Consider the following 19882-nt stretch of genomic DNA (forward strand, 5'->3'; position numbering starts at 1 on the left):
ATACGGCGAGTCGGTGATTCACAACTGGCTCTTTATAGCGGAGGAACAAACCATCTAACATATCAGTTCGTACTCCCTTAAAAGTAAGTAATTCCTTCTTCAAACTTGGTCTGTATTTCTGGAATTAAAATTTTCAGGATAGACATGTTTGAAGTGTATAGTCCACGTGAAAGTGTGGCTATTTGTGGTTATTGTTTGGATAACGGTTCTCTCGCAGTGGTTTCTCCTCCTCAGGCTGTGTGAAGCTGTCAATGCAGTCAGTGTTCTGAGAGGGAGGGTCAACATGGCGTCGGAGCAGGTCTGTTTTCAATGTGAAATGTAAATGTTTTCTCCGTGATGCTTTTCGAGCGATTTTCGGCGTTAACACGAGTCGTGTATATTAACTTCAAACCTCAAACGATGTCAATAGCGATGTAACTTATGTGAATGGGTTACGATTATCTGCGCAATTTATGTCCGGATCTTTTATGGAAAAATTTACTCTTAATTGCAGGGTTACATTTGCTTCTAAGTTTGCTCTTGTTATACCGAATAATGATACTTTGGAGCTTTAAAGTAAAACCTTTTTCTGTCTAAATACATACGCTCTAATTTATTACCGAGGAACGGGGGTGTGTGTCATTTATTTTTAGGCATAGCCTGCATGTAGACAGACCAACTCATACTGCATTCCTGAGACTGCAACATTGGTCTCTTATTTAGCTATCGCACTGTATATAGCATAAAATTGTTTATTGTTAATTCATTCTAAAAGAAGATTGCAGAATCATATGCCACTTCGTAATATCTTCAGTTCAGTATTATTCAATGTAACTTAGGCAATGTAATGATTAGCATATTCCCAAATCAGACCACCACATAAGTAACTCACATGAATTTGAAATCAGTTGTCACTATTTAGTGTGCTATTAAAAATAATGTATCCTAAATAGTTCAAAAGGGAAGATTGAAATATATATTTGCTTAAATATTTCACTATATTATACAGTGGTATTTTCGCAATAAAACCATTTTACCAGTCCAAATAATACAATATTAAACTGAAATTATATTTATGTTGAATAACAAAAATACATTTGTTAGATTTAAAATGATAAAAATAGATATAATGTTATTATATAAAATAACAAGATGTATAATATAATGTTATGTAATAGGTATAGTGTTCAAATTAAGATGAAAAAGTATTTTGATACTTTGTGGCTGTTAAACATTAGTGAACATGTTAATATAGTTAATATGATGAACTACACTATTGACTATTCTGCTAGGACACCTGTGTGAACTCGAATCCACTAAAAATGTGCCTTAACCAGTTGTTTGAAAGTAATTGGAAAAGTTTTTTTTAGATGCATTAGGCTAGATACATTTTAAGTGAGGCTTAAGTATTTTGGGTTCTATTATAAAAATGTTTACACCCAAACTCAGCAGCCCTGACAGCAGAAGCCTAGAAAATATCTCGTTTACAATCTATGTAAGTAAAGCTGAATATTGAAGGGGTTCTTGTTGGTGTGAAATTTAATGGCAGACCACACTTGTAGCAGTAATAGATTGTCTATTAAATGTGCAGTAACATGCAATAATTGTACCATCTAGTCATCCTTTTTTCCTTATATCCACAGGAAATCTCAAATGCCCCAGTGAAGAAATCTATGAGGGAGAAGGCTATCGAGCGCAGATCAGCTAATAAAGAGCACAACAGTAATTTTAAGGCCGGATATGTTCCAATTGAAGAGGAGCGACTCCACAAGACAGGACTGAGGGGTCGCAAGGGCATCATTGCCATTGGCATAGTTATCCTTCTCTTTCTGCTTGCGCTCATTAATCTCATTGTGAGTTTATCTCTTGTTTGTTGTGCCTGTGATATTATTAATTTATATATTTGATATTTATTTATTTTTAGCAATAAATTGTGACAGTAAAGACATTTATGTACAAAATTTGTATTTCAAATAAATGCTGTTTTGAACTTTCTAATCATCAAAGAATTCAGGGGGGAAATGTGTCACAGTTTCCACTAAAATTTTAAGCAGCACAACTGTTTTCAACATTGATGATAAAAAATGCAAAAAAGGTCTGCACTCTAAAAATATTTTATTGTAAACAGGAGATAAAGTTAAAGTTAACATACATGGGTCTCAGCACCTAATTCATTGATTGGAACATTATTAATAAGAAATGTTTCTTGAGCACCAAATCAGCATATTAAAATGATTTCTGAAGGATCATGTGACACTGAAGACTGATGAGTAATGATTCAGAAAATTCAGCTATTTTAAATTGTAATAATATTCCACAATCTAAAAATTCTCAGTTTTGAATAAATGCGGCCTTGTGAGTCACTTTGTGACTTCTTTCAAAACCACTTCAGTCACATCTCTACTACTAACTTGAATAGAGAGACACTCATACATTATCACTGTCTGTCTTTTATAGATAACTCTCGTGATATGGACAGTTATACGGATAGGTCCGGGAGGTTGTGAAAGTATGGAGTTTCACGAGAGCGGCCTGCTACGCTTCAAACAGAAGGCCGATATGGGTGTGGTTCACCCGCTGCACAAGAGCACAGTGGGCGGCAGGAAGGACCAGGACCTCGTCATTACTGGCAACAATAACCCAGTCAGTCAGCATAGTATCTGACTTTCTCTGGGCAAATCAGTATTCTCTGAGTGTTTATATGAGAATGTGTATTAATTTAGGGGTTTTCTGCATGTTACAGGTGGTGTTCCAGCAAGGCAACACTAAGCTGAGCGTGGAGGAAGATAAAACGTCTATTGTCAGCGACTTGGGCATCTCCTTCACTGACCCCCGCACTCAGACGACGTTCTTTAGCACTGATTTTGACAACCATGAGTTCCACCTGCCCAAAGAGGTCAAGATTCTCAATGTGAAGAAAGCTTCTACTGAGAGAGTAAGCAACTGTACTCATACTCCTAGTCCTGGCTTGTGAAACCTGAATAATTGAGTTCATTTGAAACAAGTAGATGTACCTAATCACACTGCAGACGACACAGGACAAATATTAAAGCCTTGATATGAGATTGATGATCGTCTTAGAGGTGTGTTTGTACAGTAACTCAGTGCCATATTTTGCAGATCACCAGCAATGCATCATCTGACCTCACTATCAAAGGAGATGGTAAGGCCATTATTCGTGGCAACGAGGGAGTTTACATCATGGGCAAAACTGTGGAGTTCAGCATGGGTGGGGACATCGAGCTGAAAGCGGTAAATATTGTAAAATGGCATTTCAATTGAAAATAACCGTTGTCTATTTTAATATTTTTTTTAATGTAATTTATTCCTGTGATGGCAAAGTAGAGTGTTCAGCATCATTACTCTCCAGTCTTCAGTGTCACATGATCCTTCAGAGATGATTTGGTGCTCAAGAAACATTTCTTATTGTTATTAATGTTGAAAAAAGTTGAGCTGCTTACTGACCCCACACTTTTGAAAAGTATTATAAATATGAATCTTGACATACGAGTTGTATGAATGTTTTTTCTCTTTTGTTTCCAGGAGAACAGCATTATTCTAAATGGCTCAGTGATGTTCAGTCCTTCGCGTATACCAAACTCCTCTCTGGGGGGAGACTTGTACTTCAATGAGGGCTTGGAGAGGTATAAACTTTGCATGTGTGCAGATGGGACACTGTTCAGAGTGCAGGTCAAATACTCTAACATGGGCTGCCAAACGTCCGACAATCCCTGTGGAGCAGCACACTGATGAAAGTGAGATGAATACCACTGGAATACACATGCTCATCAGCGTTTTCAAAATGAAACATGACATTTCGGTTGAACTGCCAAAAGATGATAATGTGGGTTTTCCTGTTGTTGTTTTTTTGTTTTTTTAACTGGACAATAATTCACCTATAATATTAGTTTACACATGCAATATACAAAAAATGCACACAATCCGCCCTCACACTCCCACCCACCAGGGCAGTTTCTACTACATGCCCACCCAAGTTTATTGGAGGTCTAAGAACACACACTCACACACATACCTCTATGTTGATAATCGCTCCCTACAACCATAAATCTGGCCGAGCACAAACAGTACCGTTTTCTTTTATGGCCGAGAGCTCCCCGTGCATTATCATTGGCTTACCTCAGTGATTTACAAGCTGCCTACTTTCAACCTTCACTGCATGTGCTTTATATATTGTATCATACTAATTTGAGTCCAGTGATTTTCTGAGAAGTATTATTACACTCTTTTACAATCCCCTCCGGTCATTGATAACCATCAAATGGCCACATAAAAAGAGGGATGTTGTTTGACTGATACAAATGTTAAAATAATGTCATAAATTCTCTGTATTGTATAGTCTGAAAGACTAGTTCTACATGGTCATTTTGGCTTTAGAAGAGGCCAATATTAAATATTGAAGTGGCCATTTGATGTATTTGAAATATTAAAGTGGCCAATATTATTTAAAGGGTTAGTTCACCCAAAAATGAAAATTATGTCATTAGTTACTTATCCTCATGTAATTTCAAACACAAAATAAGATCTTTTAAAATTAAATCCGAGAGCTTTCTGACCCCCGTAGAATGCAACGTTATTACCACTTTCAAGGCCCAGAAAGGTAGTAAAGACTTCGTTAAAATAGTCCATGTGACTACAGTGATTCAACCTTAATGTTATGAAGCAACAAGAATACTTTTTGTGTGCAAAAATAAGGACTTTATTCAACAATTTCTTCTCTTCACATTGTAAACACAGTGCAGTGCGTCCGGGTTTTACATCTGAAGGCCGGCTCAGTGTTGGCGGGATCCTGCGTCAGCATCACACGCTTACGTGGACAGCGCGGAGACTCACACGGAAGAAAATTAATTGTTGGATAAAGTCATTACTTTTATTGCGCAAACAAACTTTTTTCTTTTCGTTACTTTGTAACAATCTCTATCTTTACTGAAGCAGGATCAGGACAGCCACATCTTATGCAAGTAACACTGTAAGCCTGATCCTGAAACAGTGGTTAGTGATACATCAATTTTCAAGGTTTGTATTATAGTGCCCTTTTTAGAATGCCATGAACTAATGACAAATGACTTGTCGCGTAATGACATGTTCAGAGGTGTGTACCATCTAATATCTTTTGATAAGATAATTACAGGAAACTTCTATGATATTTGAGTTATCCAAGTGTGATATTTTGTGCAATATAACCTTCTTGGCCTGGTTTGTCTGGGTACATGTGTGGTATTTATTGTTGTTTTTGAATACAGTATTATTGTATTGTCCAAGCTGAAAATCCTCTGTGCTTAAGAGACTAATTGTCAGATGTCAGACTTTCTTTTTAACCCTGCAATGAATTAGTCTGAAACCATCTGATCAAGTCTGTGGTTTTATTTAAAATCATAAATATTCTGATTGGGAAAATCAATGCTTTCACACTGCAATGTTTTTGTTAATAAATGCAAAAGCAGGTTTTGATTGAAAAGAGATGTCTATTGTGATCGTTTGTACTGTTACATGAACAATCTCAGTGCTAACAAATATTAAGCATGGTTATATCATGCAGTGACTGAGTTAAGGATTTAATTTACTTTTTAATTATTAATTTTCAGTAATGATCTGGTGGAAAAATAAATTCACTAAAATATAAATCCATATTTATATGTAATCCAGCATTATTTATGTAAAACACCTGTTTATTCTTATTTATTAAATAGGAAATAATTTTATAGTGTTTGTTTTATTACATTTTTTTGAATGTCCTAAAAATGCTTGGGAGGGAACAAACCTGAGTAAGACATTAACTCAGGCAAGTGAGTGATTGCAGGACGATTGTTCTGTGTGTGTGTGTTTCTGGTGCCATAATGCTATTCAGACTTTGATCTCAGGGAAGTTGGAGTTAAAGTCAAAGTATTTCTCAGTCAAGTCTCAGTGTTTTGTTGGTAATTATCCGGCAATAGTCAGATTGTCCGAGCCGAGTGGAGAATCGATACCCTAAAAAGGTTAGTTTTAAACAACCCTACTACACAACTTGTCATACAGTGTCTCTGTGATTTGTGTAAAATCTCTGTGATTTTTCCTTTAATTTTACCTTAAGCTTAGTAAATGATTGGTGTTTAATAATTTAGACTTGGACTATGTGTGTATGTATGTGTGTGTGTGTGTACATATAATTTATTTTATTGAGTCTGGTGCAGCAATGAATTTCATTAAGGATCATTTTTTCAGCTTTCATCCTATATCTTTTTTGTTGTTGTTTATCTCTATATTGTATCATACAAATGTGAGTATCCCATTTCCTGTCATCATTTTAAATGCATCATTTGTTGTGTTTATATTTTTCAGGGCTGACTATAATGTCAGCATACAGGTCAGTGCTTGGTGTGGCAGTGCTGCTTCTCCACCTCTGGGGGACACACTCCTTCCCCACCTCTGCCTGTCCCGTTCCCTGCCTGTGCCAGCAAGGTCCTCTCCTGAACTGCTCTTCTTTAGGCCTGACTACGACTCCCACACGCATCCCAGCAACTGCGGTTTCCTTGAACCTATCTAATAATGCCCTGCGTTCTCTGGCTCCTCTCAGCTTTGGGCAAGTGAAATTGATGGGACTCCTGCACCTTTGGGTGGGAAGTAATGCTCTGGAGAGCCTGTCTTTGATTTTGAAGAAAGACCGGTCCGGCACTAGGACCCTGTCAAGTGGAGAACAGGAGTGCACATCCTGGGCATCTGACCTTCAGTTGCTGTCTGCAGAAAGAAACCATCTAAAACATCTACCAAAGGGTACGTGCATGCAGCAGGAGTATGCATATGATACACACAGCATTATTTATTTATACTGTAAAAAAATATCTCTGCTCTTCATTGTCCTGACATATTTCCATTGTTAAACATATTTAAATTATAAAGGAAATCAAGGCAACTTAATTGGTCACATTACTATAATGATGACATTCCCATCCTTAGTGTTAATTCATGTGATGGGTGGATGGAAACAATAAAATAAATTCTAAAATGAATCATGCCATTTAAATCCTTACCTTTAAGGAATCATTAATTTATTCATTTTTAATAATTAAATAATGAGAACTACTACAAACATTGACACTAATTCTTAAATAATTGTATCTCTGTACTATTTAATCTGTGACATTCATAAAACCCACACACTCTCCGCCCAGGTGTAAATGACTGCATCATGAGTGGAACTTTGATCTGTTGTGATTACTCACTCTTCTGACATGTTAAGATTCCATTTAAACCAGTCCACCCTCGGGATGAAGTGAAAAGAAATCACCTATCATCTAGTCACAAGGGTTGGGCGCTGGCATTCCAGTGCCTCAGAACGGGCTATAAAAGGGTAATAATGGTCTAAACATTCCAGAGAGTGAATTTTATTAGGACCTTGTATTTTGACCAACCTTCACATTAACATGGGGTTCTAGTCTGTCCAAAGGTGTGTTAAAGCCTTTGCATACTTATGCTACGCCATTTTGTAGTGTACATAGTGCGAGTAGTGTATTCACAAAGAAAAGTTTACTTAAAACATATGTATAATGTAATTAACCGAAAAATAATGCATGGCCCTGTCCCAAATAACACACATTTGCTCTTACGAGACGGCGGCGGCGAGAGCGTCAAAGTGGCCAGAGGTCATTCATTTTCAATGTGAGCCAGTCTGGTGAAGTGTTGAGTCCCACTGAAGTAATGGGTCCCAGTTTAGGGCCCCAGTATGCCTGATTTAAAGCTGTTCTCGCGATTCAATGTAATCAATCAAACTTTAATTCATGTAGAAATAGTTTATTTTTATCCTGATTATTTATATAGTTAAAGTGAAAGAAATACCATGTTTATGTATGTTTTGCGACATTGTTAATTGTTATTAAGCAATAAGGCATAATATAATTTGTTTTAATTACAAGCATGTCATGTCATAATTAATTATTAAACAAAATTATGCTTGTATCATATTTGTTATCAAAGTTTTTTATCGAAAAATATTGTAGATGGTGAGAAACGTTATCTCCAATCATTTCGGATAGCTGTATGCCATGCTAACTAAAAAAGCACTAAGAACGAGAATTTTTTTATTTTCACAATCTATAGCTTCGGTTATATACTAGTATATGAAACATATAAGTTCAAATATATTAATGGTCGTTTTAACGTAGTTCAAACGACTTGTATAATAAATAAATGATACCTGATTTGTAACCAGGCACTAAAGCGATTACCCATAAAACATGCTTTGAACCAATCGGATTGCTTTGGTGGTGAGGAGAGTCAACCTTATGGTAATGATGAGCTATGACGCAGTTCGTCACATTAGTTACCAAGCAAAGAGAGGATAGGTTGATCATGTGAATTTGATAAGGTGGCACGCAACACTATTTATAGGCAACATTTTCGCACTAACGCTTGTTTTTCAGCGGGTATGCAAATTAGATTAGCACTTACCCATGAACACAAATGCCATATTACACAAATGGCTTTTAATTGGTTTATTTCGTTAACTATTATAGTGACATGTTTGCTAAGTTCTTTCCATCGATCAATTTCTTACCATGATCGATCAAAATATTCCATCAGGTTAACTTATACCATACTTAGTCAGTCTGCGCAAATAACGATCAACATGCTTGTTTGCTTTGCGGCTCCTTTAAATAAAGTAAAAAAAAAAAGACCTAGCATTCGATCTACGTCAGAGCGTCCACGAATCTTTCTACGGCGTTGTTGGCAGATTCGCTCTCGCTGGCGGCGGTGTGAACGCACAGATACGGCCTTGTGGACTTACAATGGCTGCCGCGTGCGCAAGTCTGTTAAGTCCATGAGATCGTAGAGTGTTCCATTTGTCGATATGCGCCCTCGATGTGCACTTGCAGAGCCCGCACTGAAGCGAGCTCCAAAGCAGACTTTTCCCCGACAGCCAAAGTGCCGTTAGCGTTATGTCAAGAAAGCGTGGACTCATAGAAATACTACGAGTGTTTAGGGTGCCATTTGGGACAGGGCCTAGGTTGAACACTTCATGCACAACTGTCGCAGCTTTCCTCACGTAGGGGAAATCAGGCGCATGCTGGATGGCAAAATAAACGTATAAAATTGATAAAGGCGGTAGCGTAAATAGTGTATATCATTTGGAACACAACTATAATTTGCTATAGCCTTCCTGCTGTATTACACTTAATCTATCTATTTTGTTAAAATGTCTGAAGCATAGGACATTTAACTGGGGATATTAGATAATGTTTATATTAAATTAGGGACCAGGGGCCCGTTCTTCGTACGTTGCTTAAAACATCCGAGATCAAATGAGACATCCAAGATGATATGATCGGCCTAATCATGATCTGGCTAATTGGGTTCTTCGAACACACCAGCCGGTTATGATTAGTATAGCTGGATTGAGTTATCTGAGATAATTGCGCGTGCATGCGCTGGTTTAAAAGGGGATATGTATCGATAGTAGAAACATTGATCAGCAACGCTGCTATTGGCTGCTCACCGTGGCCAAAGAGCACGCACAGTTTTTCTCCGCAGCAGAGCAAAAGCTAGTAGCCTAGTCGAAGTTTATGCGGAATTTTAATGTTTAATGAAAACGCCAGGGAACACATTAAAGTCTGTAAAAGCCAGGAGATGGGGCTGGCAAATAGTAGCAAACAAATTAAATTCAATAGTGGGAACCATGTTAAATGTTTCTATCACTTGTTACAGTATATACATTTTTGTATTTTAATTTAATTTCATAATTACTTTGTTCATTGTAATGTCAGAGCCACCACCCACTAGAACATTGGAACAAGTAAAAGTGAAAATGGTAATCTTTACTAAGCTACTTATACTGTTCTTGGTCTCTTTTAAAAATACACCGTTAAATGATGTGCATGTGTTGTTCATGTGCAGCAACCAAGAAAAAGGCTATAAAAATTAATAAAAAACAGGTGGTGGTCACTTACTCCCCGACAGAAGGGCTGGCCCTTGGGTTGAATGTGAATTGACCCTATTGTGGGGGGCATCTCTTCCTTAGACCCACGGCAGGGACCAGTAGCAGCAACAGCTTCATTACTGGTAAATGAGCTTTTAATTATCTTAGTACACTGTAAAATAATTTGTTGCTGCATTAAATTAAGTAGGCCTATTATCCAAATGGCTGGTCTAAAGCCTGAAATTGCTTTACTGTATGAAAGTGAACACTGCATGTAGGCTAATGTAAAAATATCTCTCTAAAAGAACACACGGAGTACTATTGCTGACCTTGCATAATATCTCTTATTGCAGGCAAAAGATGGCTTGATCACTGGCTTTTCTTTACAAAGAATAATTGAAATAAAAAAGGAACTAAGCATATTTGTCTTGTCTTTTATTAAACATTTAGTGAATTTAAAAAATGGTGTCCCACAATTCTGTCCCGTGCCGCTCTGCTACTAGGTCCGTCCAAGTGCACTGGTGGAGGTCATCATCAGGCTGGAGATCATTAGGCTGGAGGTCATCATCAGGCTGCACCTCCACCACAGGGATCCTCTCCTTTCTGATGTGTAATGATGTGTAATACGCGGCACATGTAACAATAATGTCACAGTCCCTGTCAGGTGCAACCCTCAGACTTTTCAGACACTGAAATTTTCCCTTTAGTTGCCCATGGTCAATTTAAAACTGTGCCCTTGTCCTGGTTAGAGCTCCATCGTCCGGGTTGTGGGTCAGGGAATGGGGTCATAAAATACTGCCTGCATGTATAGCCCCTGTGTCTCCAAGCATGTTGTAATCACCTACATAATGAAAAAAATATAGTTATGTTAGGCTCAGAATACGTGTAGCCTATGTAATACAGTGTGCTTGATATTTATATTTTCCGTTTCCATGTTCAAATAATGTGCTACATGTGACTATGTGACTGATATGGTATAGTGTCACACACCGCCAAGACATTTTAGTCAGTCAACTGCATACTTTTTGATTCCATTCCTTTTTTTTAAATTTAATATAATAATATTACTAATATGATATATTTAGAATTGTAATAGTAACTTACCTGCACATTTACACTGTTCACAAAATCCTCTTCATTGAGGCCTTGATGGGAACGTGTGTACAGTCTCTGGCACCATTCACGTTAGTGAAGCCTGACACAAAGGCTAGTGTAAATCATACTTATTGGCTAAGTCATGATTGCATGATATTCATTAAAAAATATAATGTACCTGCATTGGCAAAAAATTAAAAAAATAAAAAAAATAAACAAATCTGCTTTACAACCTTGGGTCTGGAAAAACCATAAAAACCCCGAAAAAAAAGCTTGATCACGAGGTAAACTTTGTGAATGGCACGACAGGCAGCACATTTTTACCAAGTTCACCGTATCACTCACAAAGAATCTCAGGGAAATGCACACAGTTTGTGCTGTTGTTAAAGCCCGACTCCGACATTAAATGTGTTGTTACAACAAATTAATGATACAAATGACACTCACGAGTCACGAGAAAAACTATATCTCTCTAAAAGTACGCTATCGCGCTGCGCTAAAGGACTTCCCGGATCACCTCCGCTTATAAAGCCGGGATCTAATCCTGTTAACATGAAATAAGCCTGCTCGCGAGCAGGTTTAAGATTGCGCACCTGTTGCTATGACAGCAAGTCCAGGATGAGCGTCGAAGAACCAAACAATCCAAGATCATGCCAAATCGCCAACAATCAAATCCAGCTAAGTGAGTTAGCGACGTACGAAGAACGAACCCCAGAAAGCCAATTCAAACACGTTTTGAATATGGTCTCTTGAGGTTTTTGTCTAACATTTTGTATCCAGCTATTCTAAGGGAATAGCTTAATATTTCTTTTCATTTAATTTCTGAAATGCTGTTCCAGGATGTGATTGTCAGTGTTGTTAGCCACTACAGCAATTTCAGAAAGGTTTTAATGCTTACGTGTCTGCTTTGAAACTTATCGTTTGAAATCTAAATGGACTTGGTAACAAAGACCAAAAATCAGGTTTTAAATTGTTGCCTTAGCAGATGCCAATCCGGAAATCCTGTAAGCAGCACTGTGAATTAGATGGTGGTGCCTCAATGTTTTTCACCTCTTTGTGATTCAGGGCACAGCCTCAATGTTTCTCTCTAATAAACTTGACAGAGCAGACATAAACAGACCCTCGCTTTAGCTCAGTAGTACACGGTTCTTAAAATAGGCAAGATAATTCTCCATTTCTCTTCTCTGATAGACATACCTGAACCCTTGTAAGCCTTCCACTCTGAATTAACTAAATTCTTGACGTGTTTAAGAATATTTGGGATGTACTTGTTTCACATACTGTACATCTAAATAATTTAAAGAGCTTTAAGTATAGGTATAGATATTAAGACAAAATCTCAATTATCTGAAGGTGTCCAAGAAGTGTTGCTGCAAGAGCCTCGACTAGAACAAGTGGTGTTTCACGTGGTGTGCAGTACTATGTTAGGTGTTGTTATGGACAGATAGTGGCACAAACAGATGCTTTTGTTTGTGGGGTCATGGCATGGCCAGCTAAAACATTTTTTTAATAACAATTACAACGTTTGGCTTTTAGAACTCAGAACAACTGAAAAATGTCTGACTTTGTAATCTAATAAAAACTCTGTACCTCAAAGAACACAAATATTTAACTAAAAAGTTTATCAGTGCATGGTTGTTAATCATTGCCTTTTGCTCTTATGAATATCCATTTCTCCTCCAGGGCTGGGCTGCATGAAGTCCCTGCAGATTCTTCAGTTGTCTTATAACCAGATATCTAAGATAGGTCTAAATGACCTGGACAACTGCAGTTATCTGAAAGAGCTACATCTCCAGCATAACAGCATCACAAGCATTCACCCAAATGCTTTTACAGACCTAAAACAGCTGCAGGTAACATCTCAAAAATGTAGCTTATTTGTGTAATGTTTGAATACTGGTCGAATGTTTTTTATTTTTTTTATCCTAGCGGAAAATTTAGTGATTTTACATGTTTGGGAGTATGCTCCACTCTTTTGACAGACTGTCAAAAAGTAAATCAACATATTTAGCCGTGTGCATTAAAACTTGGGAAACATTTTCATTGACTCACTAATTCCATCCAGGTCCTTGATCTAAGCTATAATCTGTTGGTCACCATTCCTGTCCCTGCCTACCAGTCCCTGCGGTACCTGAATGCCTTGGTCGATGTCTCCTTCAACAGATGGAAGTGTGACTGCAACTTGCAGGCCTTGAGAAGATGGTTAAGCTTTGATCATGAAATGGGTAATGTTTCCTGGCAAGTGGTGTGTGCCTCCCCACCACATCATGCTGGAAAAGATCTTCTTCACCTGAAGGACTCCGAGCTCACTTGTCCAACACATGAATACAGCACATCTGGTCACCATCATAACATGATTGTCTACGAGGGGATGAAGATATCAATTCCTTGCAGCAATGACAGTAAAGGTGCTACTTCTGTATTTTAAATTATAAAACCACAGTCCAATTTACTATTTTAAAATATATTTTTAAAGTTAAGTAACTCCTAAAACCTGCATGTAAACAATGTAAATGTTAATCTATCTTTAGTGATAAATTCACTTTTTATTCTAGATATCATGCAGGTTCATTGGTGGACTCCACAGGGCCAGGTCACAAATAACCAACCAGAACTACTAATTAAGGACATCACAGAGCAGCATGCAGGACTTTATATATGCATTTCAGGTGTCCGAGGGGAGCACATATCAGTATTTGATCTACAGGTCTATGAAAAACACAGTGGCTCAAGACCACGTAGGGAAGCAGCAATTATCTTGGATGAGCAAGAAAACTTTAACTTTCCAAGAAATGATCCAGTTATACGGCAAGGAACAAGGACCCAGTCAGAATTTGTTCTTGCTGTCTGCCTGTCTGTCATTATTACATTCATTTTAGCCTTTATCCTTGGTGTTTTTTTGAGACCACTGTTAGACAAGTTATGGAGGAGAATACGATCCAAGAGACAATCTTCACCACCACCACCACCAACAACCTCTTCAACTGGACCCCAGCCATATGTGAATGAGGGGTACTCTGATGTAGAATACCAAGAACAAGAAGTGAGAGTGGGTTCAAGAGTTACATTCGGTGGAGTCACAGTTGAAGATCAAGTGCCTTACTATGTCACTGTAGATGATGACCAAGCAGATGGCTCCTCTGAGAGCAACACAGAAGCTGATACTTTTTATGAGGAAATTGAAAAAAACAAATCCTCAATAACTGGTGTTAAACAGCAGGCCTTTGATGTGGAGAATCATAGAGGAAGAGCAGACAGCAGTAGTAGCAGCTCACTTCAGGAAGGCGAAGTAAATGCTTTAGTAATAAATGGTAAGAAACTGCAAACCATCGCAACCGAAGACATGCCAAAATCCATGGAGTTTGAGCCAATTCCAGATGCAAATGATATCATCCAGTTAAAAAGAAGGGACAGTTCTTCAGCATCATCTCACTCAAGTCAGGAAGATACCTTTTCAAGAGAATTAAGAGAATCAAGTGTTGACCCTCCTCCTGTCACTATACCTGCAAACACAAATACAAACAGAATTCCAGGATTTACTACAGAGCCATTTTCAGAATGGTCATCAAGGCTGACAGAACAGAATGTGGACGATTTGGACGCAGAGTTGTGGAATGACAGTGGAGAGAGCTTTTCTTTCACTGAAGGCTCTGAAAGGTCAAGTATCCGGGACCTCTCCAGCTCTGCTTTGGGACACCCATTGAAGGATGATGACACATGGAGGCAAGACAAAGTAGAATCACCTTCAGACAAAATAAAATTGGATTCAGAGATTTTTGATCTTAACAAACCATTTGGTAAAGAAGTTCTTGTTGATGATATAAAGCAGTTTGAGCTCTCTGACATAGAAAGCCTCTCCAATTCAAGTTACAGTGATGAAAGTGTAGGTGGACCAAACCATTATATTGTAAACAAAGAGTTAGAAGAATCAGAAATCATGGATGAATCAGACACAGAGAACGGTGCAAACTTAAACACTTTAAACAGATTTGGCACTCTTGAAGATGTCACATTAAACGAAAGAATGCCTAGTGCTGGTATTCTAATAAGACAAGAGACTGTCACTTTGGAGCCTTCAGACATACATTTGACTTTTACTCACGGAGACAGTATCGATGAGGGTATGCCTATTGATGATTCACAGGGGAATTATGAGTATGTAAACAAATCAGACAAATTTGCAATATCTTTAGATGTAGGTCCTGTTACAGTGCCAAAGGTTAAGAAATATGTTGAATTTAAACAGTCCAAACTTCATTTTGGACACCCAACTCTGCCATCATTATCGGAGATGGACGTCAAATCTGAAGCGAACATTGATGCATCCTCTGGAGATAACAGAAGCTTAAGTCAAATAAAGGTGTCTCCTGATAAAATTCAAAAAGTGAAGAGATACATTCACTTCAAACAGCTTGAACCTCATTCCCCAACTCTGCCATCACCACCTTCCTTAACCAAAAAGGATGCTATGATGGAAGCTGAAAGTTATAGTTCATCCTCAGAAGATGATGCTCAACTGACAACTAAGGAAGACAATTTCTTCAAGACAATGGGTGTATCTTCTGATGAAGTTTCAAAAGTAAAAAGATACATTTCATTTAAACAGTTTGACTCTTCTTCCCCAACTCTGTCAATATCCAGGCATTCAACTAATATTGAGGCCACAACTGAGGCAACAACACAATCTGTGCAGCTCAGCACCTCACCAAAAGATTCAAGTCAAACCATGAAGAAATACATGTATTTAAAGCAGCATGAACACCATTCATCATCTCTGCCATCATCACCTACCTCAAGCAGGAAAGGTTTATCAGGGAAAAAGACTAAATACAAAAAACGATATGATCAGTCATACTATGGGAGTCATGAGAGCCTTCCATTATACCATGTCCATCCTGTCTATAGATCAAGTATAAACAGACTGAATAGGGGCTATGATACTGACAGATCAATTTCCAGTGAAGATGAAGATCAATTTATGGAGTACCCAAGAAAATTAGAGATTACAATAGATAAAAAGATAAACAGAGGATCCATCACACCAGATAAAAATACAGACAAAGTCCTCAACATTGACTTTGATAACACCTCTAGCAGCACAGATGTATTTGAGAAGAAACATTCTAAAGGTCTAATGAGACTAAGAGCATTAAGTGCACGACTGTTCAACAGACAAGAAAATGAAACGGATGAGAGGAGGTCACCAACTGGTTTGGATGTTGGAAGAACCAGTGGTGTCTCTATTAACAAGCAGACAAAGTTAACTAAAGACCAAACCACTAATGAAGACAGTCTATTCGGAAGGAGTTTATCCCTTGATCACTTACCAAAAGTGAAGAGATACCTTCAGTTCTCGCACTCTGATTCCTATCTTCAAGTCCAATTACCATCTTCACCACCAACCACCGGGGTAGTCACACCTGACTTTATAGCGACAACTGAGTCCAGGAGATCCAGTTTCTCATCTGAGGATGATGTCAAACAAACCATAGGAGATAAAAAATATGTTGGACAAGTGGATGCATCTTATGAAGGACTTCCAAAAGTAAAAAGATACATTACATTCTCACACACTGAACCTTACTCAAAAACACTGTCCTTGAACAAGCAAAGTATCTCAACTGAACAAGTGGCACAACCTGAATCAAGGAGGAAAAGTACGTCTTCTGAAGATGATATCAAACCTACATCTAATGAAGACAATTTCTTCAGAAAGATAGGTGTTTCTCTCAATACAGTGCCACATGTTAAGAGATACATTCAATTCAGTCAGCCTAAACCTTACTCTCCAACTCTAATATCCTTACCGGTTTCAACCAAGAGACCCTTGGTGGCAGCGGAGATAAGTTCAAGCACATCTGACAAGTCAGATGACAAATCTAATGCTACAGGAACATTTTTGGGGGGCCAAATAGGTTTTAATGCAGTACCAAAAGTTAAGCGGTATGTTCAATTTACACAGTCCAAACCACGTTCTCCAACTCAGTCATCAGTTTCATCCTCCTCTACAAAAGTTACACCTAAGATAGAAGTGAAAACTGAAGCTAAAATTGACAGATCCTCTGGAGACCAGAGTTACTTAACGCAAATAGAGGAATCTCCTGAAAATATTAAAAAAGTGAAAAGATACATTCAATTCAAGCAGTCTGAACCTCATTCCCCAACTCAGCCACCACATTCTTTAACCAAGAAAGATTCTATAATGGAAACAGGGAGATATAGCTCATCCTCAAAGGATGATGTTCAACCGACAACCAATGAAGACAATTTCTTCAGGAAAATAGGCACATCTTTTGATGGAGTTTCAAAAGTAAAAGGATACATCACATTTAAACAGTTTGATCCTTCTTCAGATACACTGCATGTCACACCTGAGGTGAAAACCAAATCAGAAGCAAGGAGATCAAGCATTTCTTCAGAGGCTAAAGAGAATGTCTTTGGACAAACAGGAGCATCTCTTGATAGAGTGCCAAGAGTTAAGAGATACATTCAATTCACACATCCTGAAAGTCAATCTCCTGTGCAGAAATCAACTGGTATTTTATCTGAAAGAGTCGACGTATCTGTGGTAGCTAAAGAAACAAGGAGATGGAGCACTTCTTCTGAGGAAGATGTTAAACCATCTCCTAAAGAAGATATCATTGGGGAAACAGGTGAATACCTTGCCGAGATCCCCAAAGTAAAGAGGTACATTAAGTTCACACAGTCCGAACCTTATTCCTCAGATCTATCACAATTTCCTCCAAGCACAGTAAAATCCATAACGGTGACAAAAACAGAATATAGAGAAAGCACATCATCTGAGGATGATTTTAAGGAAGACAATGGCTTGGGGCAAATAGGAGCATCTCTTGACAGAGTTCCAAGAGTTAAGAGATACATTGAATTCACACATCCTGAAAGTCAATTCCCTGCTCAAACAACTGCTCTCTCAGCTGAACGAGCAAACGTATCAGCGGTAGATAAAAAACCAAGGAGAAGTAGCACTTCATCTGAAGAAGATGATAAACCATCTATTAACAAAGATTATATTATTGAAGAAACAAGTGAATACCTTGCCGAAATCCCAAAAATAAAGAGGTACATTAAGTTCACACAAACTGGACAGTATTCCTTAGATCCGTCATCATTTCCTCCTTCAAGCACAGTAAAATCCATTAAGGTGACAGAAACTGAATTGAGACAACCAGCCACCAGAGAGAGCACTTCATCTGAGGATGATGCTAAGGAAGACAATGTTTTTGCACAAATAGGAGCATCACTTGATCGAGTACCAAAAGTTAAGAGATACATTCAATTCACACATCCTGAAAGTCAATCCCTTGCTCAGTCAACATCTGCTGTCTCAGCTGAAAGAGTTGGAATATCAGGGGTAGATCAAGCTACAAGGAGATCTATCACTTCATCTGAAGTTGATGATAAGCCATCTCATGATAATAATGTCATTGTAGAAAGAGGTGCATCTTTTGACAAAATCCCAAAAGTAAAGAGATACATTAAGTTCAAACAATTTGAACCTTCCCAGGGTCTTGCACCATTTCCTCTTCCAAGCACTGTTAAGTCCATGAAGGTGACCGAAACAGAATCAAGAGGATCTAGTACCTTAGTTGAAGATAATACACAACCATCTCCTAGGGAGAACGTAAAGGAAGACAATGTCTTTGGGCAAACAGAAGAACGCCTTGACAGAGTTCCTAGAATTAAAAGATATATTCAATTTATAAATCAATCCCCTGAGCAGTCAACAACTGCTTTATCAGCTAAAAGAGTTGGAATATCTAAGGTCATTTCAGAAACAAGGAGATTAAGCATTTCATCTGTGGATGATGACACACTAACTGCTAAGGAAGACTATTCTGGAGCACCTTTTGATAAAATTCCAAAAGTTAAGCGATACATTCGTTTCACACATCCTGAAAGTCAATCTCCTGTTCAGGCAACAACTACTCTCTCAACTGAAAGAGTCGATGTATCTGTGGTTCCTAAAGTAACAAGGAGACCAAGCACTTCATCTGAAGATGATGTTAAACCATCTACTAATGATGACAATATCATTGGAGAAAAAAGTAAACAACTTGACAATATCCCAAAAGTAAATAGGTACATTGAGTTCACACAATATGAACCTTATTCCTCAGTCCAGTCACAACTTCCTTCTTCAAATGTTGTTAAATCCATAAAGGTGACAGCAACAGAATTAAAGGGATCCAGCACATCAGCTGAAGATGATGCACATCCAGCTACTAATGGAAACAAAGCAGAATCAATGACACATAGCACTTCGTCTGATAATCTTGACAGAATACCAAGAGTTAAGAGATACATTCAATTCATACCTGCTGAAAGTCAATATCCTGCTCGGTCATCAACTGCTGTCTTAACTGAAAGAGTTGGAATATCTGGGGTAACTCAAGAAACAAGGATATCAAGCACTTCATCTAAATACGTTAAACCATCTTCAACTGATTATAATATCATTGCAGAAACAGACAAATCCTTTGCCACTATCCCAAAAGTAAAGAAGTACGTTCAGTTCACACAATCAGAACCTCCTTCCTCGGCTGTGTCACCATTTCTTAGTTCAAACACTCTAAAACCCATAAATATAGGGGAAGTACAAGAAAGAAAGAAATACAGAACTTCATATGATGATGTTAAACAACAAAGAAATCATGATAATTTCTTTCAAGAAATTGGTATATCCCTTGACAAAATCCCAAAGTTAAAGAGGTACGTTGCATTCACAAAGAGTGAACCTACTTCTTCAACCAAATTAATGAAAAAAGATTTAACACCTACAATGAATGCAGACCCAGAAATCACATGGCCCGGTTTATCATCTGAGGGGTCACCTCCTGTCTCTATGAAAAAAGGGTCTGCATTGATAATAAAGACTGCATC

General features: G+C 37.9%; 1 protein-coding gene across 5 annotated transcripts; it reads left to right on the plus strand.

Annotated features, from left to right (window-relative positions):
* On the plus strand, window positions 1-5697 carry sgcb (sarcoglycan, beta (dystrophin-associated glycoprotein)). 5 transcript variants are annotated; one of them, XM_079584771.1, is made up of 7 exons: window positions 1-83; window positions 218-298; window positions 1623-1832; window positions 2437-2622; window positions 2723-2914; window positions 3100-3231; window positions 3523-5697. In XM_079584771.1, exons 2-7 carry the CDS (start codon window positions 284-286, stop codon window positions 3727-3729), a joined length of 942 nt encoding a protein of 313 aa, XP_079440897.1. In that variant the 5' UTR covers window positions 1-83; window positions 218-283; the 3' UTR covers window positions 3730-5697. The 5 variants fall into 5 exon arrangements, 4 of the variants coding, with proteins under 4 accessions (XP_079440897.1, XP_079440899.1, XP_079440898.1 ...); XM_079584773.1 differs by having other exon boundaries at window positions 65-83; window positions 235-298; XR_013794454.1 differs by lacking the exon at window positions 1-83 and having other exon boundaries at window positions 3523-4240; window positions 4400-5451.
* Window positions 5698-19882: the final 14185 nt, after the last annotated feature.

The sequence above is a fragment of the Phoxinus phoxinus genome, assembly GCF_949152265.1.
Source record: "Phoxinus phoxinus genome assembly, chromosome: 16".
NCBI lineage: Eukaryota > Metazoa > Chordata > Actinopteri > Cypriniformes > Leuciscidae > Phoxinus > Phoxinus phoxinus.